The 26,148-nt window shown below is 40.7% G+C and overlaps 1 protein-coding gene across 2 annotated transcripts in view; it reads left to right on the top strand.

Moving 5' to 3' along the window:
* The window catches only part of fam135a (family with sequence similarity 135 member A), an 82,329-nt gene that overhangs the window by 20,910 nt on the left and 35,271 nt on the right, over nucleotides 1-26,148 (top strand). For both annotated transcript variants that reach the window (XM_007904200.2, XM_007904199.2), the window contains exons 4-9: nucleotides 14,900-14,979; nucleotides 18,631-18,770; nucleotides 19,399-19,469; nucleotides 20,982-21,155; nucleotides 22,831-22,957; nucleotides 25,136-25,289. In XM_007904200.2, coding sequence (XP_007902391.2) covers nucleotides 14,900-14,979; nucleotides 18,631-18,770; nucleotides 19,399-19,469; nucleotides 20,982-21,155; nucleotides 22,831-22,957; nucleotides 25,136-25,289 — 746 coding nt within the window. The remainder of the gene's footprint in view (nucleotides 1-14,899; nucleotides 14,980-18,630; nucleotides 18,771-19,398; nucleotides 19,470-20,981; nucleotides 21,156-22,830; nucleotides 22,958-25,135; nucleotides 25,290-26,148) is intronic.

The following is a 26,148-nucleotide window of genomic DNA, read 5'->3' as shown; positions in this document are numbered from 1 at the left end:
AAGTACTCCCTTAAACCCCTGAACAGGCTAGTTTTCGGGACCTTGGGACACCCTCCTGATGTGAAAGCAGCTACATAAATGCAATTTGTTGTCGTTTCGTAAGAAACCCTTCAAACTGATATTTCTCAAAACACGTGCAAGTCTTAGAGAGACGAATATGTTCTGACAAAATCCTCAGCAAATGTGAAAAATGCATGTGTGTCACCGATTACCTGCAGATGACCACAGCCTGATATTGTTTCTGATTGAGAATTTGAATTGTATTCTGGAGAAGAAGACCCATTAAAGTTTGAAGACCAGGTTTGGGATGAAAATGTACCTCTTTTCTATCGGTTTGTTATTGCGGAAATAGATATGGGAAACTTGTATTTAGATTTGTCAAGCGAACTAGTTGTTACTTGGTATATAGAATTAGACAGAACTGATTCACTGGCTAAAATGGAGTCCTGTAGCTCAGTGGTTAGAGCACTCGCCTTGCAAGCGCGAGACCTGAGTTCAATTCCAGGCAGAGCGAAACCTTGGGCAAGTTTCCTTACTCCACACACCTCATAATAATCCCTCCAAAACAATAATAAATTGGTCATTTTCAATCCACGACTGTTTGTGGGACATTGCTGTGCGCAATTGGCTGCCGCGTTTCGCCCACAAAATATACCGTCAATTCACTTTACAGTATATTCTGTGAAGCCCTTTGAGACGAGATAATGGGAATAAAGCCAGCTAGGCTTTCTACTCCTAATTGTTATTTCAAAACATGCAAAAACATAAAATTGCTAGACAAAAGAAGACAAAGGTCCATCCAGTTTGCTTTGCACCATCCTGGCAGTCGCACGCACATATCTTGTCCTGCATCCGAAGATATTATTTCCTAAAATAAATCTAACTTGCTTTTGAAAGAATCAGACTTTTTGCGGCTTTGTTGACCGTGTGCATATGTGGATGTCAGGAAGGAACAAATTTGGATTGGGCTTTGGAAGCTCTTCTGGTTGAATTGCCCAACAACACTCGTGGCTGTTGGCTGTGAGTGTTGGAGACGTATTTGGAGACTAATTATTTGTGGAGCTACATTGGACATTGAATCATCAGCTTAAGGGGAAGGGTGGGGAGGGGAGGCTCGCCTCGCATCTAAAAAAAGTTGTGCTTTTTTTTAAGCTTCAGTGATGTAGATATTTTTAGGCCAACATTCAAGACCTGGTTTGGTCTGGTTTTATGATACAAAATGGGACTGAAAGTTGCCTGTACCATAGCAATCCTTGCATTTGATAAAGCACCTTTCATGTTGGAAGGACTTCTCAAAGTGCTTCACCGGATCTACTGTAAAGTGTAGTGACTGTATTTTGTAGGTGAATGTGACAGCCAATTTTGCATACAACGACCCACAATTGTAAAGCGAAAACCATGCAAAGCTGCTTATGCTTCTTGATCAAAGCATTTGTAGGCGCTGATCTTATCTATGCATGTGACAAAATTAGCTGAAATGTTAATGTGTAATGAACAATAGCAGCAATTGTTATGAGAGCAGAATTATCACGTGTTTTGGGAGAACTCAAGATTCAGGAACTGTGGCTCTGAACTGAGAGTCAGGAGTTATTGAACTTGTGCAAGTTCGACTATTCCGAAGGTGACCTCTTTAATTTCTAATAGCCATAGAGTCTATCTGAAATACATTAATAATAACGCTTGCATTTGATATAGAGCCTTATCATGTTGAGATGTCTCAAAGTGCTTCAAAGAATATATTGTAAAGTGGATCGACTGTACATTTTGTGGGCAAAACTTGGCACCCAATTTTCCACAGCAGTGTCCCACAAACAGTCGTGAATTGAGTGACCACTTATTTTTTGTACCAACATAATTTAATTGTTTTCCTTTTTAGGTGCGACAGTGAATAATAATATTATTAATAATAATCCTTGCATTTCATATAGTGCTTTATCACGGCGCTGAGACATCTCAAAGTGCCCCACTATATTTTTAATATTCTAGTACCTCCCTCCCCATTGAATTGCTCATTTTAGAAACCAAATCGTATCCTAGTTACTAAGCCAACAGGATTGATGTTAGTGTATTTTTAATTTCTGACGTTCATGTCTGAATCTTCAGAATATGGTTCAAACGAGAGCGATTTATTTGCATGACATTAAAGAGGTGCCCTGTAGCTTCTCCCATCCTTCAATCTGTTTACTGGGAACTGTGAAAAGGATTTGGGCAAACTGAGCAGAATCGGTGTAATATAGTCAATTCACTTTACAATATGTTCTGTGAAACACTTTGAGATGTCTCAGCAATGTGATAAGGCGCTATACCAAATACAAGGATGATTATTTCGAACTCTTGTCTAGTTTGGATACTCTTAAGCATAATAATGTGTGTTATCCACCTGACTAACAAACAAATAAAGGAGGGGTGGGATGTTGGGAATGTAAACAGTCGCAGACTATTTAGTCTGAATTGACTATTCGCATACTGCACATTCTATATAATTCCAAGAGGTATGAATTAAGAGGAACAAACAAAGCAATCCATTAACAAAAACAGAAGTCAATTCAAAGCAATCCATTGTCGACTGGAACCCCCATTGCAACACTCAAAAATGTAGGGAATTTCAATTATTTTCAGATTAGGTTGCTCACTCAGCTTTGATTTGAACCCGACCAAATATATCTGTGTAATTGGAACATGGGGTTAGCTGCATTATTGAGTGAAACCAGCTATTTTTAGTACTTAAAATTTTGTAATCCTCTTTGCATTCCTCTCTGGGTGCCAGAATGCTTAAATATTAATGTCAAAGTTATAAGCACAGTAAACTCCTAATAACTCGTCACTGAGCCCTCCAACCATGGCGTGATGAGTTATCAGTTTACTGTATGCAGCCACAGCTATTGTTAGATCTTAAAATCTTTAATGGGCAAGAAACTGGGAACGTAGCACAAATGTTTTGGCGGAAGTAATTGGATTTCAGACCCATTTATTCAGAACTGAGACATTAGTTTGAAGGCTTCTTACTTTAAAGCTGTGTAAGATAAATGTAATGCAGTGCATTTTTTACCAGGCTTAAATTTTGTTAAGAATGGGTATTTTTAATATAATAATACTTACATTTGATATAGCGCCTTATCACATCATTGACAAGTATCAAGCGCTTCACAGAATATTTATTATGAAGTGGACTGACTGTAAATTTTGTGGACGAAATTCAGCAGTGAATTGCGCTGTCATCGATTAAGTGACCACTTTTTTTTGAGATGGAGGGATTATTACCCCCTGGAAAAAGATGCGCCAATCGATTAACAACAGGGTTCCTCCTTACTACTTGGTAAACAGAGTCATATGAAGTAAGGAAACTTTCCTGAGGTTTCACCCTGCCCAGGAATCAAACCCAGGTCTTCTTGCTTGCTAGATGAGCTCCAAAAACATCATGTACGCCACCACTAAATAAAAATAGCTTAGTATAACACCATATCGGTTTATTTTTAAAATCCAGACGTTCTTCTGCTCATTTTAACAAGAGTTCTTATTAGAAGGAGCTTTTTTCTTTGCTGGCCATCATGTGTACCTCAAGGCTGGGGAGGAGAGAGATTAAATGCTGTTTATTATTCTACTGCATCTGATTTGATTGATTGCAGGACTATAATTTCCTTGCCATGTTGGCTGATTCAAGGGTACACTGGGCAAATTGTTGCCATGAATGTGGGAATGTTTGCGGTTACTAGTTTTCGTCTGCTTGATATCCGCCAATAAAGAAACTTTTTTTTTAAAGGGAATATTCCGGGGAAGTCTCAGAAATAGGATTTTTGGCTCCCACGACGGCTTTCAGAATAAAACACTACATGATGCGGGTTTAGTTGGTTAGACACCAGCAGTAGCCCAATGCACACTCTTCGGGGATCTCCAAGCCTTGGCTCTTGCCAACCTGCACCTTTCTGGAATTTGGTAAGCAAGATGTATCCCTCCAGGCGGATTCCATTTCAATAAACATTGAATAAACACAGGAATTTCCATGTGCAGGTGGATTGCATGGAACTCATTTTGGTTTAGATACTCCGAAGCATGGTGATGGGTTTCTGTATGGGTCAGATACTCGATTGACCGACACGTGGAAATTCCCGTGTTTTGGAATGGAATGCGTTAAAGCCCAGCTTGCTATTGATATCACTGCCTGGCAAGCTTTCCCAATGATTGTCCAGCTAGGACCACCCTATTCGTTAGGGTTAACAGTAGCAGAGTGGGAACAGTGCTTACGCCAGTGACTGGTCTGTCTGTTCAAGTCTGACAAGGTCCCAGGTTGGCTAGGCTGTGATCAGCAGTGCCCTGTAGTATTGCCCTTCTGTTTGGCTCAGGGATATCTGGTAAAAACTCGCTTTCTCTTCCTCCCCACCAAAAAGTCATACCTCATTCTGTTGTTACAATTGGCTGTCTCAGCATAGATGAGGGCTTGAACCTGTGGCTTTTCTGAACCTGTGCAACACTTGAGACATTTACCCACTGAGACTTTTGGGCAAATTCATTCTCATTTTTAAATTGTTTTTATTTCTCGCATTCTAATTGCTTCTTACTGTTTCCTTTTTGCTCTCCCGGCTTTCAAATCCTGCCTAAAGATCTTCCTTTTTGATCGTGCTTCCGGTCACCTCCTCCCTCCCTCTCCCTTTGGCTCGATGTCAAGACTCCGTCACTGTGAAGCGCTCCTTCACAGGAAGCCTGTACATGTTGGGACGGTTGCAATCCAGTGGATGCAATCCATGGATGCATGTCTGTTGCGTATAATTGAAAATAAATGGACATAAATTTGTACAGTCTTTAGAGACCTCTTAAGGATGGCTGGTATGCAAAACTACTAATTAAGTTTAGAGTGTGTTGCCGAGAAGAAATGGAATGATCTTCACGCTCAGTGGGGTGTGCAGTAAATGCTTGATGCTGTCTCTGTATTCAGAACTTTAAAGTGAATGATTTCCTAGCATTGACAAGCCTTACATTAAGCAAAAAATTTAACTAGGGTAATGCAGCTTACTGACAAGCCAGCGTTATAAATGTCAGCGGAACGTAGCCTCTTTGCAGTAAAAGTATAAATTAATCTGTCAGCAGTGACCATAAGGATCATTAAGTTCAAACACTGGCATCGAGAAGTTTATAGATTTAAAAAAAAATCTATAGACTATGACTGTAGTTCTATATTTTTTTCTGGGCAGGGGAGAGCATTAAGAACAACTACTGAGATTCAGTTGTGAAATCTCATACTTTGTAAGCTATCAAGAAACAACAGAAAGAAAAAAAAATTCACAAGCAACTTGGGTTTCCAATGACTGCAATGCCACACGATTAGTTTATTCCGGTTTATTTTAATGGTCCATTGGTTGCCAAATCCAAATCTGAAATTGTTTTCTGTTCTGACCAGGGATTATTTGAGCCAAGTATTTCTGTTGTTTAAACTGTTGGCCTCCATTATTTCAAGATTTAATTTGTAATACCCCTGGCTACTCTTTCCAGTGTTGTGCAGTGCACGTGATCCTAATTTTCTATTTCTTTGGCAGAGTGTGAAATACTAGGTCTGGGTTTCAAGTTGCTTGAATAGCTTTGTAAAAAGGAAATTGAAAAACTGAGCAGCCAATGGAGGAAATACCAAATTCGGAGAAAAATGATAGAAAAAAGAGGAAGAATGGCTACAAAATATAATCTAATAATAGCAACCCTTACGTTTGATATATTGCCTTATCACGTCATTGAGCTGTCTCACAGCACAGAATATATTGTAAAGGGAATTGACTATATTTTGCGGGCAAAACACGGCTACAATGTGTGCATAGCAGTGTCCCACAAACAGTCGTGGATTGAGTGACCAAATTATTGTTTTTTTTTGAGGGATTATTAAACCCCAGAAAGCGATCCGCCAGTTGACCAACTGGGTTCCTACTTACTGCTAGGCAAGCGGAGGCGTGTAAAGTCAGGAAACCTGCCTAAGGTATTGCCCTGCCCGGGAATCGAATTCGGGTCCTCTGCTCCAACCAATATGCTACATGACTCCAATAGGGGTGAAAGAGAGAGAGAGAGAGAGAGGGTCATCAGGAGTAGTGGATGTCAACACTGGGAAATAAAAGCATCATTCCTCTGGTCTCTTGATATACTGCTTCTTGGTATTCATATCAAGTGCTTTCTTGTCAGGTGTAGGAAAGCCAGTTGCCCCCTCTGTTCTGTCCTAAACTCTGAAGCCGGTTTGCTGCTGCAATGGTGTGAACTTCTCTACTTCCCACACACCAGCTGTCTTGTGATTTCTGGGGCTGGTAACTTGTCTGTGATCATACCATAGATTCCACTGCAGATTTGTGGCTAAATACAACAGCCTAATTTTACTTTTTGTACAGTGCCATTCATGCAGGCTGTTGTCTCGAAGTGCTTCACAGAGCCGACTGGAAGCCCAAGGTGGGGGTAGGGAGCTGAGGAAGGCTGGGGGGTTAGGGTACGGTGACCAAAAGCAAAAAGAAAGGTTTTAATGTGGGTCACATTGGTGGTGGTGGAGACGGAGGAACTTGAGGTTACTTGCTGCATATCCCAAGGTGCCTTAAAAAGTCGCCTTGATATACCGCCTTATCACAGCGTCTCAGAGCGCTTTACAGTTTAGGATCCCCGGGTCCGAGCCGGGGGGAGGTGACCAAAGGCGCGGTGGAAAAGAAAGGTCTTCGGCAGAGACCTTCCAACAGTCTGACCAGTATCAAGTTTACAAGAATATATTACACTTTCTAGCGATCTTTTAAATTGAGCTGACGAACGTAGCGAGCAGAATCAAAATGACTCGACTAGTAGTTCAGTGCTGATATTTGTCAGAAATTTATAGCAATTTAGTGTTGCTTGCCAAATCACTGGTGAAAATATCTTTCTGCATAGATGCCATTTGACTCATTTCATTCATGCTGGTGCAAGCTCCCCCACTGAACTTGTATCATACCACCATAATGTACCAAACACATAATGCATGTTTGTTTTAAATTTCCCTGTCTGTTAATGATTAATTTGAACCAGAGTCCATCATGTGTTAACTTGTACAGTAAATTTGCACACTTTAAGACAGATGGTGATTATCACACTGTGCCTTAGCAAGTAACATTGTAATAATATTAATAGTAATAATCCATGCATTTGGTATAGGGCCTTATCACGTTGTTGAGACGTCTACAACGTGATAAGGCCGTTAGCGCTTCACGGAATATACTGTGAAGTGAATCGACCGTATATTTTTATGGGCAAAACGCAGCAGCGCACAGCAGTGTCCCACAAACAGCCGTGAATTGAGTGAGCAAATTATTTATTATTATTTTTTGAAGGGACTATTACCCCGGAAAGCTAATCGACTAATAACCAGGTTCCAACTTACTGCTAGGTAAACAGGTGTGTGGCGTAAGGAAACTTGCCTAAGGTTTTCGCCCCACCTGGGAATCAAACCCGGGTCCTCTCACTTGCGAGGAGAGCGCTCTAAACACTGCACTACAAGACTCCACGTACGCTACAGAACTCCACAGGACTGTTTCTATTTGTCTATGTAGAAAAATAATGTGGTGGGTGGTGTAATCACTAGACATGAGTATCAAGCAGATGGTTTGCATATCTGTATTTGCTCCATTTCTAGGTCTCCATGCAACATTCTCCAAAGCGCCTGATCAGTTCCCAGCTGTTCCTGGTCCCTGACTAATCCCTGTTTTTCGGTGGTTAATCATCTGAGTGGCTCGGGGGTGATTTTATTCTGTCGTTTTCCTTTGTTCTCTGTGGTCAAGTGATTCCTAAAAGATCAGGAACTTGCCAGGTTGGAACCAATATTACCACTTTGTTTTGTTTTTTTATTTCACAAATTCACTCTGCCGTTAAGTGACATGCCTGGCCACAGGACATCGGAATCTATCCGGCCCTCTGTGGCGGATTACGCTTCACTGGTTCCTGAGCCAGGCGGGTCCACAGTATTCCAGGGCACTGCTGATGACAGCACAGCCCGGCCCGGCTCATCGGCAGGACCTGGAAGTTATCAACCCAGTGTTATCAATGACAGGCTATGCGGTTTTAGCTGATCAGACTCCAGCGGTTATCCCCAAGCACACTCTGGGGTCCCCAAACTTTGGTTCTTGCTAACCTGCGCCTAATACTTTCCAGCATTATATCAGCAGGATGTGTCCCTCCAGGGAGAGAGTGCACTTTCCATTCCAACAACCTATCTCTGGGATTTCTATGTGTATGTGGGATGCATGGAATTCTCAGTTTGGTTTGGATACTATTAAGCAACGGTGATGGGTTTCTGTATGTGTCAGACACCCGGCTGACCAGAAAAAATGTAAGGATTATTTTGATTATTTTAGGATAAGTTTACAATTTGTGCATCGGCAAAGCTTAAATTCAAGGACTACATTAAAAAATCTAATCATTTATGCTACTTTTTGCATTTTTTAAGCATTTCAACTTTGGAAAATGCATTTTTTCTTCCCTGGTTATTCCTGTTCACAAACAATGTCAGTAATATTTCCCCTGGACATTTTTTGTCGCTTTTCATTGAACAAGTTCCATATGTGCACTCATGGGCAAGTATGGTTCTAATCGCTAGCTCCAGGCAGTGGACTAAATGTGTTATACATCTCTGTGAACTTGAGCTACAATGGGAAAGGAATTGTCTTGTTTCAGGCTAGGGGACATTTTTCAATCAGCATTGCGGACATTGTGTTGTGCTATTTGATGCATCCGTTGTGTGAATTATCTGCCCAGTTCTGCCAATCTGCTCAAGTGGATGTTTGCACTTTAATTCGCATGTTTTAATTTGTTGAACGATTGCAGTGTTCTGAAATACATACTGCACAGTTGCCAGAACAATGATGTTATGTTAACTTTACTTATTGCTGGTAACCCCAAGAAACAGAATTAGAAAAAAAATCAGATGTTAAAATAACAGTAACTGCCCTCGTGCAAGTCTATATGACTATTGTGATTTATGAAATGTTGTTTGTGAAGTGTAACTGAATTGCTACCAAGTTATAAGGTATTTGTGGAATTTGTTCAATGGCTATTTCAGTTCTGTATGAACTTCCAGGCTACTTTGAATTCTGTATGATTTTAAATTAAAATCTGGTCTTATTAGATAAGTAAGGAAGGAATTTACAGAAGGAACCTCCTGGATGGAAATATGGTTCGCTATGCATGCCCTTCAGTCGCGGTTACATAAAACAGCTGCATCAATCCGCTCCAGATGTTTCTTGTAACAGTGCAATGAGTCGAGAAATTGACCTGCATACCTTTGAGAGTTTGATTAATCTGTTGCATTAAATATCACATTCATAGCCGGTTCCTGATCCCAAGATCCATCTTGTACAAAGCGGCCTCTGTTTAATATCAGCAACTAAAAGGGATTACTTAAAGGGTACAGTGGGTTGCCTGTGCGGATGTGAAATTGAGACTGGAGTGAAAACTGACTGACTTGATTTCCAATATTCGGAAAAAACAAAATGAAAATTGTCTCATGAACAATTGGGTGTAGCTTTTTCCCCAAATTCTGAATTAATTAATACTGAAATTAATCTAGCAGCACCTGATGTACTTCCTGTAACTAATGGGGAGACTAAATCTTCTCACAGTACTCCAGATGTGGCCTCACCAAGATCAAATACAATTTAAAATCGTCTCTCGATTTCTATATTACCCTCTTAACTGTACACTCATACACTTTAAACAAAAGGCAAAAATACTTCAGATGCTGGAAATCTGAAATAAAAACCAAGTCACTGGGGACACTCAGCAGGTCAGGCAGCATCTATGGAGAGAGGAAAGTGAGTTAATGTTTCAAGTTGATGACTTTTCGCCAGTTCGCTTTAATCACCCGAGGACACTGCTGATTGTTGTAGTGACCTATCTACCAAAACCCCAAGGGCTCTGATACCTGCAGTGCATTTCTATTTAGTGTATATTCCCCACTCACGTTGCTTCTGTTTAATCTCTGAACTTTTAGCTTTCCAACACAATTAGTTTGATTACAGTAAAGACCATAAAGTGTAAATATTAGATGTTTTGTTCCAAGTCCTGCCATCGAAACTTGGAAACATTACAGAAAGCCCTAGAAAAAAAGTAGTCTGAGCTAATCATAATCGAACCAAATGGATAAGTAAGTATTGCAGTGTTGGGCTCTGTTTACAGATCTTAATGCAGAAGGGTTTTAATTATACCAGGGAATCGGACACATATTTGAAAACGAAAAATGTATAAAGTAGTGGGGGAAAGTCAGGAGAATGGGACTAAATGGCTGCTCTTCTAGAGAGCTAACACAGGCACGACTGCAGACTTTCTGTGATTTGATTCTAGGTGTAAAGGAAAGTGGGAATCTGGAAAGGTGTTTGTGAGAGACCAGCTGGATCTTTAAAGATGAATTTCAGGGAAACTTACATAAGAACATAAGAAATGCTAGACGATAAAAGACCAAGGTCCATCTAGTTCGCCTTCCACCATCCTGGCGGTCGCATGCAGATATGTCCCGAACTGCCTATGTACAATATCCCATAATGTTATTTCCTAAAAGAAAACTACCTAATCTGTGGTTGAAGGAATCAAGGTTTCCTGCTTCAACCTAGGGAGCCTGTTCCACAGGTTCACTATTCACTCACTGAAATAGTGTTTGCGTAGATTTGTTCTGACTTTAACCCCTTCAATTGCAGGCCGTGTCCTCTGGTTCTACTATTCTGGTCAAGTTGAAAAAGACCGTCATAATCTATGTTGTTTTGCCCCTTTAGGGTCATAAAGACAGCGATCATGTCGCCTCTCAATCTTCTCTTTTCCAGCGTGAACATGCCCAATTTACTTACTTGCCCCACATAATCCAGTCCCTCCATTCCCTCAATCATTTTGGTTGCCCTCCTCTGTATCTTCTCGATTTCTCCAATATTCTTTTTGTGCTGTGGTGACCAGAACTGTACACAGTACGTGGTCTCACCATGATTTATACAGTGGCAGGATTACCCCACTATTTTGGCTTGCTATTGACCTCTGGATACATCTCACCATCTGGTTTGCTTTACTCACTGACACAGAGCATTGTTGGGAGAGCTTCAATTTATTGTCAGTTAGGACCCCCAGGTCCTTTTCATTTTCTACACATTCCATACTTATGCTCTTATTCACGAACATATGGTCCCAACATAACCCGGGTCGCTCCTCTGCCAGTTATAGAATACTTGAATGATCACATTCGGCTCCATAGAGGCTTGTGGTGGGTTTGATTTAGAAATTTGCCACTTAAGTAATGCCCTGCAGTGGTAACCACATGTTTACAGGCAAAGTGCCAGCAGATGCTCATTGGGATCAGAACTTTCCTACACCATGTATCATTATTCACCTGAGATGGTTGATAGCGGATGAGGTTTCAGAATTTCCTAACAGATGTAATGATGTGTTCCGTAGCTCATTGAGTAGCTGTTTCCTTCCCAAGATTGAACAGGCTGACTGTTTATAATAATAATAATCCTTGCATTTGGTATAGCGCTTTTCACGTCTTCTAGACGTCCCAAAGCGCTTCACAGAATATGCTGCAAAGTGAATTGACTGTATATGCAGTCTGTATTTTGTGAGCAAATCACGGCAGCCAATTGCGCACAGCAGTGTCCCACAAACAGCCGTAGATTGAAAATGACCAATTTATTATTGTTTTTGGTTTTGGAGGGATTATTATTAGGCTCTGTGTGGAGTAAGGAAACTTGCCCAAGGTTTCGCCCTCTGCCTGGAATTGAACTCAGGTCTCTCACTTGCAAAGCGAGTGCTCTAACCACTGAGCTACAGGACTTATTCAGATATTACAGTGCAAAGTATCCCATCTTTGTACCACAAGATCTGAATAAATGGTCAGCCTGTCGATTCCATTACACAGTAGACCACCACAAGCTGCTGTAGGCAATTTGCACGGGCTCAACCCCAATTTATAATGCTGGCATCTGGAGTCCTTGGTTAGAGCACTTGCCTGGCAAGCAAGAGGACTGGGTTTGATTCCCAGACAGAGCGAAACCTTAGGCAAGTTTCCTTACTTCATATGCTCCTGCTTACCTTGCAGTAAGTAGGAACCCTTTTGTTCGTCGATTGTTGGATCACCTTTCCGGGGGTAATAATCTCTTCAGTAGATAAATCAATAAATAATTTGGTCATTCAATCTGTGGCTATTTGTGGGACACTGCTATGTAATTGGTTGCCGCGTTCCGCCCACAAAATATACAGTCAATTCACGTAACATTATATTCTGTGACGTGCTTTGAGGCATCTCAGTGAGATAGTAAGGTCTTAAGTTTCTTCGACCCAAAACCATGTGATATAAATGCAACATCGGTAGTGCATACTTAACAAGTTCTCCTTACCTTTGCCAACAAATGCGCTTTCCATAAACCTGTAGGAATGAATATTGATCTTTCACTGTGAATGCCACCCAGCATAAAAATCGAGAGGGCAGCAGCTGTTGGCACACGATGCCATAAAAATCATCCCAGAAGTAAACGGGACATGTTTTGCTTTAAAGGAAGTGCTGGAATGACTGAGTCAGAAATCTCAAGGCTCGGATCACCATTTACCACGTCACTTAGAGATTAGATTACTGCCTTGCAATTGCTTCAGGTTATTCAATCTCTTATTTTGTGCCTTACTGTGGACGCAGGTGGACTTCCTTGCATTAACACAATTAATCTGTGCTTCCTCACCTGAATGCTTTGTCACCCCTCACCTGTTACGTATTTTTAGCAACCCTTTATTTGTAAAGTAAAGGCAACTGCTTTGTAAAATAAAAGTGCTCTTTAAGTGCAAATTGTGCAGTGGTTAGCGTGCTTTCCTCGCAAGTGAAAGGACCAGAGTTTCATTCTAGGGCAGAGAGATTGCTTAGGTGATTAGTAAGGGTGATTTCCTTACTCCATAAGCTTCTGCTTACCAAGCAGTAAGTAGGAATTTGGTTGTCAGTTGATTGGAGAATCTCTTTCTGGGGGTAATAATCTCTTTAAAAAAAATAATAATAATTTGTCATCACTCCATGACTGTTTGTGGGACACTGTTGTGCGTAAATGGCTGCCGTGATTTGCTCACAAAATACAGTCAATCCACTTTGCAAGATATTCTGTGAAGCACTGTGAGACTTTCAACGAGGCCCTGTATCAAATGCAAGTATTATTATTAGTAGTAGCAGTAGCTGGACCTTCCTTTTAGTCTCAACATCCGTTTCTTCACTGGTACATTATACAGCAAGTCATTCAGCCTAAGCCAGGAATCGACCCATATGGTACTGCAGGCTGGAGCCATGCTGCTTCTCTTCCCGAACAGCTCTTGATGAGTTGCTGTAATAAATCATCTTTTCAGACTACCATCCTTTGACTTTGGTACAATAGCCTACAGTGCTCTTATCACAGATGTGCCCTTTTCTCCATGTTTATTCTGGCACTACATTCTGAAATCACTTAGTTGTAAAATTCAGCTGAAAACATTGTCTTGTTCAGGTTTGGGACTCCTACTTACCTGCCCGTACCCTCCGTTCCTCTGGCTCCGGTCTCCTCCACATCCCCCGCCCCAACCACCCTTCCATCGGTGGCCCGGCCTTCAGCCTCTCAGCCCCGAGGCTCTGGAACTCTATCCCCCAGTGCCTTCGCCGCCTCCTCCCTTTCCTCCTTCAAGGCCGGTCTCAAGACCTTTCTCTTTGACCGTGCCTTCAGCTCCCCTCTCGACTCTCTACCCCCTCCTCGCTCCCTCCCTTCCCTCCCCTCACCCTGACCATTTCCCCCTGCTCGGGTCCTGACCCAACTGTCCAGCGCCTTGGGACGTCCTTCCGACGTGAAAGGCGCTCTATAAATGGAATCTTGTTGTTGTTGTTATTGTTTTAAATAGAGTGAGTGCGAAAAACATTTCTCTGCACATAATGGGAACTTCTTTTGGACACCAAGTCATCTTGGTATCCTGGTGGAGTCCTGTAGCTCAGTGGTAAGAGTGCTCGCCTCGCAAGCGAGAGATCTGGGTTTGATTCCCGGGAGGGCGAAATGTTGGACAAGTTTCCTTACTCCAGACGCCTCTGTTTACCTAGCAATAAGTAGGAACCCGGTTAGTTGATTGGCGGATCGCTTTTCTGGGGGTAATAATTCCTTGAAAAACAAAGAAAACAAACAAATGAATTAGTCACTCAATCCACGACTGTTTGTGGAACACTGCTGTGCGCAATTGGCTGCCTCTTTTCGCCCTCAATAATAGTCAATTCACTTTACAGTATATAATAATAATAATAATCCTTGCATTTGATATAGCGCTTTTCACGTCGGGAGGACGTCCCAAAGCTCTTCACAGAACACACTGTAAAGTGAATTGACTGTATATTTGTGGGCGAACGCGGCAGCCAATTGCACACAGCAATGTCCCACAAACAGTTGTAGATTGAAAATGACCAATTTATTATTGTTTTTGGTTTTGGAGGGATTATTATTAGGCTCTGTGTGGAGTAAGGAAACTTGCCCAAGGTTTCGCCCTCTGCCTGGAATTGAACTCAGGTCTCTCGCTTGCAAAGCGAGTGCTCTAACCACTGAGCTACAGGACTCCACCTGTGAAGCGCTTTGAGACGTTTCGAAGATGTGAAAAGACCTAGAACAAATGCAACGATTATTATTAAATTGTCTAATGTCGTACTTTGGGTTTTAGTTGTAACCTTGCCTTGCAGTCAAGGCCTTCTCTTGACGTCTCAACAAAGTCATAAGGCGCTATATCGAATGCAAGGATTATTTATTATTATTATTGGTTGGAAATAGAAAATGATGACTGCTACATCTAAAGGAGTAGAGTTTGGCTATTTTAGTTGCTTTGCTTTGTTGTTTCAATGCAGTGAGATGGTTTATAATTACAGAATATTTAACTGTGTTTAATTGAATATACATGTGGTTTGTTGCAGGTTTTACCAGATTCGTGCCACGATGAAATTGCCGCCCAGGGTTCCACACAAGTTGGAGGCCAGCCTACTGAATCCAGCAGGTGGGTGACCTGCAAAGAGCTCTTTAATAGCTGTGAAAGTGGCATTCGCTTTTCTTTGTGTGTTGTTGTATCTAAACAGCAACAAATTACTCTTGTGTACAAATTACAGAGCCCTCCACGGCCTTGCTCCTCCCTACCTCTGTGACCTACCAACTCTGTATAGACCTGTCCGCTTCCTCCGCTCAGTGGGCTCCGGCCTGCTTCATCTCCCTTGGCTGGCCTGCCTCAACATCGCCGGTCAGGCCTTCGGCCTCTCTGCCCTCACCCTTTGGAACTCCATCCCACATTCCCTTTGCCTCGCTCCCTCTGTTGCCTCCTTCAGGTCCGTCTTAAGAACCTCCTCTTCAACCATGCCTTCAGTCACCCTACCCTCCCTGCCCTCTACCCCTTCTGATCTCAAATCCCTTGCTGTCCAGCATCTTGGGTCATTAGTCGATTGGCGGATTGCTCTCTAGGGGTAATAATCCCATCAAAAATAAACAAATAATAATGTTTTGTTCATTCAATCCACTGTTTGTGGGACACTGCTGAGCGCAATTGGCTGTTGCGTTTTGCCCACAAAATATACGGTCAATTTACTTTACAGTAGATTCTATGAAGTGCATTGAGATGTCCCAACTTGCCTAAGGTTTCGCCTCGCCCGGAAATCAAATCTTTGTCCTCTCGCTTTCGAGGCGAATCCTCAAACAATACGCTCCAGGACTGCACATTTATGATATTTATCAGAGAATTAGAAAAATGCATGAATGAGAGATATAAAATAATTTACAGGGTGATTACCATAGATGGCTCCTGTGGGAATATAGCTCAGCATGAATATGATGTGCTGAATGGCTCTTATGTTGAAATTTCTAGTTATTTATAAAACTTATATACCCCTGCTTTCTATTGCTAAGACAATTTCAATCTCGTTAATGTACATTGCCATTAATTTCGTGAGTCATCATCTTACCCGGGAAGCTCATGGAAATTATGAAAGTATAAGGGTGCACATTGAGTTCCTGTGGATGCCGATGCCGGCTTCTCCATTAGAGCTAACAACTCTAATCCAATTTTCTGCTCCCTTTCATATTGTTTCTCTTCAAATATTCATCCAATTCATTTTCAAATGCTATGTTCTCAGAAACAATAGCTAATTGTAGCAAAGCACTCAGTATTCGAGCAAACATTTATATGGAAAGGTTTCTTTCTGAACTTCTCTCTGAACTTCTCCCTGGAGTTTGGGTCATCAAATGACAGATTAGTCGTGCAGCAAGAATAATGTTACTGTTTTATTATATTATTTTATTAGTTACTTTTCAACGATGTGATAAGGCGCTATATTAAATGCAAGTATTATTATTATTATTCATGTTCTCAATCTTTTGGAACTTTTAAAGTTTACATTATTTGTTGCAGTATAAACAGCCTCAATATTTTGAACCTATCCTTGTAACTGTACTTCGAGGAGATTTGCTAGGATGATTCTGGGGATGAGTGGTTTGGCTAATGAGCGGAGACTGGAGGAACTGCAACTTTCCGCTGGAACAAAGAAGCTTGTTTTCATGATAGAGGTCTTTAAAATTATAAGGTGCTTTGGTGGAGTCAATTGGGAGAAATTATTTTGGTGAGTCAGTGACTACAGGGCATCAATTTATGAAAATAAGCGAGCAAATGACATCTTTTCACGCACAGAGTAGTTAGGATACTGGGAGCAGTGGTGGAGGCAGCATCCATATTGACCTTCGAGAGGGAACTTATCAAATACGTTAATAGTCACCTAGAGGGCTATTGAGAAAGAGCAGGTAAATGGCAGACATATTCAGTGCCCCTGTATATAAAACCCAGATCCCCAGTTACTTTTGAATGGCTATTTCGATGTGCTCTTTTATAGCGCTACACATGAATTATGACACTCCTTGTATTTAATATAGCACCTTTTCCTGTCATTGAAATTTCTCAAAGTGCTTTACAGGATTTACTGCAGAGTGTAGCTTGCAGCTGAACACGACAGGCAATTTTGGGACAATAATGTTCAACTAACATCAATGAGGTAAATGATTTATTGTAGAGTCCTGTAGCGTACTGGTTAGAGCACTTGCAAGAGGACTTGAGTTTGATTCCTGGGCAGGATGAAATGGTAGGCAAGTTTCCTTACTCCACACGCCTCTGTTTACCTAACAGTAAGTAGGAACCCGGCTGTTAGTCGATTGGCGGATCGCTTTTCCAGGGGTAGTAATTCCTCCAAAAAAATAATAATATTAAAATGGTCACTTCAATCCACGATTGTTTGTGGGACACTGATGTGAGCAATTGGCTGTGGCGTTTCGCCCACAAAATATACAATCATCCATTTTATAGTATATTCTGTGAAGAGCTTTGGGATGTCTCGAAGACGTGATAAGGCGCTATATCAAATGCAAGGATAAATCAATGCAAGTTGTTATGAGGCACCTTATCAGATGCCTACTGTAAATTGTACCTGTCATTATCCACATAGTCTGTAAATATTCTTTCGACATTTTTTCCTCCAAGGGTGGATAATCTGAAAATTATACTCTTTTTAATCCTATTTGGGCATCAATTGTTGGAGAAATTAATCTGGTATTATAAAATTGCAGTGTGTGAAATTGTAAAAAATGAAGTAATTCTCTTGCCTGGCCGGGCACACTACCTCCACTCAGCTAACAGCTTTTGCAATCGTTACCACTCATGGTTCCAATGTGAGAAATTATCCCGAGTAACTGCGAAGTGAAAATGTTGGAAGATTGGTATCTCTTTTTATTGTTTTCAGTACCGAGTCACATTTTGCTGAATCTTTTGTTTTCATGAAAGTTTGTCTTATCGACCGTCTGTAAACACTGCCTTTGGTTTATTGAGTGCGAAAGGGCAGCTCTCGTGAACCTGACAGACTGGGGAAGTTGGGTTTTTGAACAGGCTTCTTTCAGTAAGGGGGCATTTGTATTTGTTGGTGCAGGGTGCTGGAAAAAACTCTATCCTTGTCTTGTTCTGTTCCCACTTGTGGAAACACATTCTCTGTGTAATGTAAACACAAGTGCTATGAAAAGGCCAACTAATTGTCTTTGCTGTGCCAGAAGAGATTTATTACCCATTGCTGGTGGGTCACAGAGTTCAGCAGGTTCAATCTGCTGATGCCTACGACCATACTCTTTATTCTTGTGAGAAAATAACTGGGCTGAATAAAAACCTAACGTGGCAAAGCAGCTGTTATTCATAGTGGCGTCTCGGGGCGTATTGGTTAGAGCCCTCACCTCACAAGTGAGACGATCCAGGTATGATTCCTGGGCAGGGCGAAAGCTCAGGTAAGTTTTCTTACTCCACACACCTCTGTTTACCTAGCAGTAAGTAGGAACCTGGTTGTTAGTCAATTGGTGTATCACTTTCCATAGACAATAATCCCTATTTTAAAAAATGGTCAATCAAAGACTGTTTGTGGGACACTGCTGTGCACAATTGGCTGCTGTGTTTTGCCCATAAATATGCAATCAATCCACTTTACAATATATTCTGTGAAGTGCTTTGCGTTGTCTCAACGATGTGATAAGGCGCTATATCAAATGTAAGGCTTATTATATCAGAATTCACCTAAAGTCAAATAATGAGTACAGCACTTTGAAATTAATCGTTGATGTTTTCTGTTTTCCTGTCTAGGTTCTGATCTTGCCTTCCCCCCTTCTGTCCACGATTGCACAGCGTGCAGCAAAACCTTTCAGATTCTTTATAAAAATGAAGAGATTGTTGTCAATGACGTCTTGCTCTTCAAAGTTAAAATATTGCTCGATGGCAAGAAGGTAATATATTATTCCCGCTTCACTTCTGCATTGAATATCTTTCGCAATCCTGTTCCTGAATTTTATCAGTTTAACGAGAAATAGAGAAGAGTAAAGTAGTGTTAGATTGACTCCTGGAGTGTGTTCCCTTCTATCACACTTACAATTATAGTATATCATTTGAATATATGAGTAATTCGAAACATGACAAGTGTAGAATGGCTTGGAAGAACCAGGCAACTTTGGATCTAAGGTTCCTAAAGCTTTCCGCTGTGTTGTAAACTAATCCATACAGAATTAATTGCTTTCAGCATCTTCATTATTGTAGCATGTGACTACCAGGATGGTAGTTCTATTTTCGTCTAGTAATTCCAATGTTCCTAATATCACAAACTAAATACTTGTACGACTTTACCGATTCAGCAAAAAGCACTCTATGTACTATATTCTTGCATTTCCAAAATTTTAAACATTGTGGTGATTTAATTTGGTAAGAAATTCAACTGATCAAATATTTGAGTAAAATGCCAATCTTTGCATCGAACAATATGTAAGATTTAAGGTGTCGTGTCGGAAACTCTTGAAGTAAAAATTCTGAAATGGTATGAATAAAATAATAAGGTTGTCATCACTTCAATTTTACATCCAGATTGAAGATTCCCTCAATGAAATGGATTTCCAGTTAACTTTAGATCTCAATTTTACTGACAAAGATTTTACGTGAGTATTTAATAGTCATTCTGGTCAGATATTCACCAAGTTCTGTTTTATTCTGAACATGAAAATCTGCTTTTGATGCATGATTGACTGATGATCAGTCAGGAACTGAGATCCTTACACTTACTTACTAATCACTTCACTCCCTAGTACCTTGCTACCTCTCCAACCTGCTTACATCCCACTCTATTACCTTTCCCTTTCCCTCAGCTGCCTCCGGCTTTCTACAGGTGCCTCGTCCTCTGCGATTTCACCCCATCAGCGGCTGTTCTTTCACTACCCCCCAAAACTCTGGACTTCTCTGCTTCAGTCCCACCTCCTTACCTATTGCCAGATCACATCTGAAGACCTTCCTGTTTGACCATGCCTACAGTCACCTCCCTTCTCTCCCGCCTCAGCTCAGTGTCAAGCTTCACCATTGTTAAGCGCTATCCCGCGCGAAGTACACTATAAATTGCAAGTTGTTGTAAAGGTCTGAAATACAGAGTTAGTGCTACCTCGCTCTAACGTCTGGACGGTAATGTTGACATTTTTTGGCACATGCTGAAATGTTTTTTTTAAATGTATTGTAAGTGACAAGATGGTTATCGCTTAATAGAACTTGTAAAGAAAATTGGTTATTTTTCTGAGTGTCCACAGCACTAACCAAAAACTCTTGCTCTATTTTTTTACATGTTGCTTTTTTTAACCAACGAGCACTCCCTAGAAGGCAATATTAAACTGACTGAAGTTTGACCAATTCATGACTTAAATCGGTTGCTTCAAGACAAATTTGTTGCTGTTAAACTGAATGAAGTTTAAAAGGTTATGCAGTATTTGAAAGGGATATGGAATACATAGTGACATTCTAACATCATCTGAGATGATTATTAGTCACTTAAATGTTATCTATTCCGAGCTTTCATCTTATACTGGATTCAGCCGTTTGACTCGGGAGGCGAGAGTGCTACTAAATAAGCCTGGCTGACGCAAATCAAGCAATTGTGATTGTATTACCCAGACACAGGGAAATTTGTTTATTTATTTTAAACATTTTTTAGATTAGACTTTCAATATCAAAGGAGCAGAAATTTGCTTTAGAAATCTGCGTCAAGTACTCAAATAGATCTTGGGTTAGTGAGTGCGCTCAGCTGGTAATAATCTTTCTCAGCTAAGGCATTCTGGAGTGGTTTTCAATGCAGTGAACAACTATGTTTCCATGTATAACCAGGACAGCTGCGAATGCTGAGATGTGTACAGCTGGCCTACATCACAGTTGATTATTCAAGTGAGAATGAAAACATGAAGTAATGCTTCTCTGTGGGAGGGGATGTGATTAAAATAAAGATGTATATGTTACCAGTTAGAGGGCGGATCTGTTTTATTATTATTGCAGACAGGGGATTACTTTGAAAGGATTCTTCCCCCTTGACTTTCCTTTTCCTTTAGTCGACTGGTACAAATGCTTCATTAAATTAATGAGGATCATTTCCCCAGTGAGTGCTTTCTAAATGATTTAAAATTCCTCCCTTCCAGATCCGATGACCTGAATTCTCTGCAGCTGATCAGTAGTCGGACCTTGAAACTGCACTTTAGTTTACATCGTGGACTTCATCACCACGTCAATGTCATGTTTGATTATTTCCACCTTTCTGTTGTATCTCTCACGATTCACGCCTCATTGGTTGCCCTTCACCAACCTCTGATAAGGTAGGTGTTTCATAATGAGGTCTCTGCCAAGTTCACCTTTTGCAAAAAGATTTACAATTCAGTCGCTATTAAACGTTACTGTAATTCATCATATCCGCAATTACTTCCCAGGCATCATTTGGGATCTACCTCTCCTTCACCTGTGTCCCTTGGCACACTTGCCTTTCCATGTGTTTCTGGGACTGTGTTCATGGCCTGACTGACCATCGGAGATTGTTAAACCTGGAATAAGCATCCTGTTCCCTGTCCTTCCTTGCTCTCCAGCTAAAGACAAATTCTGCTTGGAGGCAGAATTATTCCAGCATTCAGAAAGCAAGCATATGAACCTTTTAAATATAGAACTAAGAAGGAAAGCACTCACATTTTTATAAAATCTAATGTCAATGTCTCAAAGCGCTTTAGTATTAACTGTCCATCATGCTGTGTGTTTTTGTAGGGATGCTTGGTGATTTTTGCACATAACCATGAAGTGACTGACCAGTTTATCTGGAGGTCTGTTGACTAGGAAGTAAGGCGAATCCCCTTCTTGTTTTGAATATTGTAATAGAAGTTTTCACATCAATTTGAACAGCTCACAGGATCTCAATTTAATTTCTCATCCAAATGAGACATCTCTGACAATACAATGGGACTGTACTGGAGTACCAGCATAGACTGCTGTGAGTATTCATGAGCTACAGTACTGGTCCTATTGCATTATTCTCTTCCTGTGGATCAATACATGGCCTCTACTCGGCAAATCTGATGCGATTAAAATGGGAGGATCACCCTGTGGAGGAATTATGGTTGAAGAACCACAATCTGTTGATCTGTGAGCTTTGCAACATCTCTGAGTTGGGTTCCAAAATACATAGTCAATCCACTTTACAGTATATTCTGTGAGGCGCTTTGTGACGTCTCAACAACGCATTAAGGCGCTATATCATACGAAAGGATTATTAATTTTTGGGACTGGTTTTTGACAAAAAGTAAATGAATAAATGAGTTCTGGATATTATTCCCATGAACCCCAGGGCTATATGGAAATTTTGTTCACCTAAAACCCTGCGGCACATTAAGACATTTCAACAAAAAGGTGCTATATGAAATGAGGGATAGAGCCCTTGAAATGTAAGCTAATTATTTAAGTATTAATAAAGTATGTGTTTTTCTACCTAAGTATGTGGAATAATGTATCAGAGTTGACAAAGTCTTTGAATAGAGGCAGAGCCTGAAGGGTTTTTTTTTTAATTGTTAATAAAACCAAGTACTGTAGTAATAAAGTCCTGTCGCTCAGTGGTTAGAGTACTTGGCTTCACAAGCGAGAGGATCAGGGTCTGATTATCGGGCAGAGCGAAATCTGGGGCAAGTTTTCTTACTCCACACTCCTCTGTTTACCCAGTAGTAAGTCGGAACCTGGTTGTTAGTTGATTGGCGGATTGCTTTTCAGGGGTGATAATCCCTTCCAAAAAAAATCTTGTAAAACAATAATAATTTGGTCACTCAATCCACCACTGTGTCTAACTCTAGGGAGACCCTGATCACTACCCCAAGCTCACACAAGAATATTGTGTAACGGTAATCATTTTTATTGATGTCAAAAAGTGCTGAGTGGATCAACCACGATTTGGACAATGTTTGTGCTTCCAGTTTGTTGAGAAAGGTATTTCTTGATTTACTTTTGTTTCCTTTTCAGCTTTCCTCGTCCAATGAAGAGCACTTGGCTGAACAGAAACGCACCAGCCCAGAACAAGGATTATGTAATTCCTTCTCTTGAAAGTGTGGTGTTTGGCAGCACCTACACCAAGCAGCTGTCGACTGATGTAAGACAACATATATTTTGATGCCTCTGAAATGTTTATGCTTTAAAGCATGGCTATACAAAAGAACTATGTGTAAGGATTATTGCCTACACATCTTGAGACCATAATCAATGTTTGTCTTGTTATAATGAAAATTTTGCATTAACCTATCCAACAATAGCATTCTAAGCAGTAAGTTTTCAGACATGCTTGTTATGTGGTATCCTGTAGTGTATTGATTAGAGCACTCGCCTCGCATGCGAGAGGACCTGGGTTTGATTCCCGGACAGGATGAAACCTGCAAGTTTCAAGGCAAGTTTCCTTACTCCCCTCCCCACCTCTGTTTGCTTAGCAGTAAGTAGGAACTCGGGTGTTAGATGACTGGTGAATTGCTTTCTGGTAGAGGGGGGAATCATAATTCTTCCCTGGGAGCCAGTGGAGGATGGAGATGAGGATGAGGATGGGGTCACAGAGTTATGAAGGCTGATAAGCAGGGAGCTGGTGTAGTCAAGCCTTGATGTAACAAACTGCTGGAAGTGCAGTCGGTGAAGCAACCACTGAAAGGGAAGGATGGGTTAATGTTTTCAGATTCTGATGGGCTTGTTAAGTTTAAATCTTGTTCACGCATGATATTGTGATCTTGGGCATTTTTAGTTCTGCATTATTTTTAGTTCAAAGTATTTTCTTTGTGTTGTCATGGTGAAGTCACTTTACCTATCATTTAAATTGGGCAGTCAGAATCATAAAGAGAGGGTTTTAATTGTTTCGAAATTGCACCATCAGATACCTGTTTTCTCTCCACATGCATGTGGAATCAATATTATCTGGGTAGTTAATCTCAGGATTCGTTTTGTTAGACTTTCAGTTTCCAAGGAAATGATGAATAGATATGATTTATCTCTGGATTACTACTTACCTTGGAGTCCTGAAGCATAGTGGTTAGTACACTCACCTTGCAAGCGAGAGGATCTGGGTTTGATTCCCGGGCAGGGCAAAACCTTACTCAAGTTTCCTTACTCTGTTACCTAGCACTAAGTAGGAACCCAGTTGTTAGTGGATTGGTGGATAGCTTTCTAGGGTAATAATTATTCTGTGAAGTGCTTTAAGACATCTCAACGACGTGATTAGGCTCTGTATCAAATGCAAAAATTATTATTATTATAACTTGTCAAGATAAATAATAATGAATAATCCTGATAATAATGAATGAAAGACTGGTTATTTCTTATTGTGACAGCCGATCAATTTATAATTTTGTTTTGGTCAGCTTGGGGTATTGCCACATACAGAAACCCATCACCATGTTTAAGAGTAGCCAAAACGAACAGAGTTCTATGCATCCCACCTATACAGTCTACACATGGAAATTCACATGTATTGGCGTGGAATGCACTCCCTGAAGGGACGTATCTTGTTTACCTAATTCTGGAGAGTATTAGGCACAGGCTGAGATGGACCAAATCTTGAGGATCCCAGAGTGTGTGGGGATACTGCTGGAATCTAACCAGCTAAAACCATTGTCAATGAAAGCAGCTTCCTCACAGCTTGTCCAGCTCGGACAACCTTACCTGTTAGAGCTTTGGCTTGCAGGGTTAACAGGAGTTGAGTGGAAAGATTCCCTGCCCCTAGTGACTGGTCTGCGCTTCCAGGTCCTGCCGATGAGCTGTCATCAGCAGTCAAAAATAACTTGTTGTCTATTCTACTGTTCGTGCTTGAAATGCCAGGGCTGAATACAATATTGCTATATAATTAAATGGTGCATTAAATTTATTAGCTCAATAAATAGAACCATAGAAATGTATCACAGTGGGAGGCCATTTGACTTCTCTCATTAGTGTGTGTGCTTGCTCCACCAATCATGCTATCTATTCTCATCCAAATTTCCCGTTCTTTCCCTGTACGCTCTAGTACCCTTCCTATATAATAAAAATAATAATCTTTGCATTTGATATAGCGCCTTAGATGTGATATACTCAATATACTGTAAAGTGAATTAACTGTATATTTTGTGGGCGACACGACATATACTCTACTTATGTAATTCAGTTTTAAACGCTGGAAAGGCAGCGCTGGTAAATCATTTCATTTTTTGACAACCTTCTGGGAGAGAGCAACTTCCTAGCATTTCATTTTTACGCTCATGTTTGCACAAAATGTGTATAAATTGAATTTCCACCTTGCTCTACGTTTCACTTTCAGGGAAGCAATTTTGTGGTGCCAGAGAGCTGCGTACAACATGCCTACAGTTTCCATCACAATCTGTGTGTAAACTTGCTGCTAGCTTACAAGGGCCTCTTTAATTACTTCACCATGGTGACAAAAGAACTTCCCACATCTCGCAGAATGGAACTGGGTAAGCACTTTGCGATTCACGATGGATGAGTTAATTATTTTCTGGTTTTGAAACATGAATTTTCAGTATAGCATTAAGCCAGTCCATCGGATACCTCTTTACATATCACTCCCCGATTCTACCAGATTTAAAGTGCTTTTAAGAAGAATTAATTACTGAAAGCCACTATGGAAATGGCTGGCAATTTATAAATGCCATGGTGATACACAAAGGCCAAGCGCGGCTTGAGAGATTAGTATAATATGCTTTGGTGATGCACAGAAGGTTAACGGGATATTGATTAGGGACTTTATAAAAAAAATTAAAAATATGTTTTTGATAGGTTCAGAAGACTATTTCTGTTGATCGGTCAGGGGTTAACAAATTGAGGATTATTATCAGGGGATAAAGACTTTAGACATATTTTTACACAGAGGTTTGTTGGAATGTGGAATGGTCAGAATAAATAGCTGTTCAAACTAAGTATATAACAGTGGTTAAAGGGAAGTGGATAAATACATGACTTAAACGATATTAGACAAGACATGTCAAGCGACTGGATGGAAAGCGAACTGGATGGACCTTGGTCTTCTTTCGCCTAGTTTGTTCTTATGTGGAGTGTTGGCAAAGAGTAGGAGGTGGGATTAGAGCGGAAAGCTCCAGTTGGAGAGCGAGAACCAGCACAGATGTGATGGGTGGAATGGCTTGCTTCAGTGCTCTAGAACTTGTATAAAATGACTCCCAAGTGAGTCATTGGTTTTGAAAACAAGTCATTGGCGTAGAGACATAATGCTGTTCATTTATGGTTTGAGTGCGTGTGGTTTGAATTGTATTCAGCATTCGCATAGGACGTTTCTGCTAGTGTGTTGCACATCATGCA

Source organism: Callorhinchus milii, unplaced genomic scaffold (assembly GCF_018977255.1).
Source record: "Callorhinchus milii isolate IMCB2004 unplaced genomic scaffold, IMCB_Cmil_1.0 Scaffold3, whole genome shotgun sequence".
Classification (NCBI taxonomy): domain Eukaryota; kingdom Metazoa; phylum Chordata; class Chondrichthyes; order Chimaeriformes; family Callorhinchidae; genus Callorhinchus; species Callorhinchus milii.
Note: the sequence above shows the minus strand (reverse complement) of the source record. Positions and strands in the feature narration are given on the sequence as shown.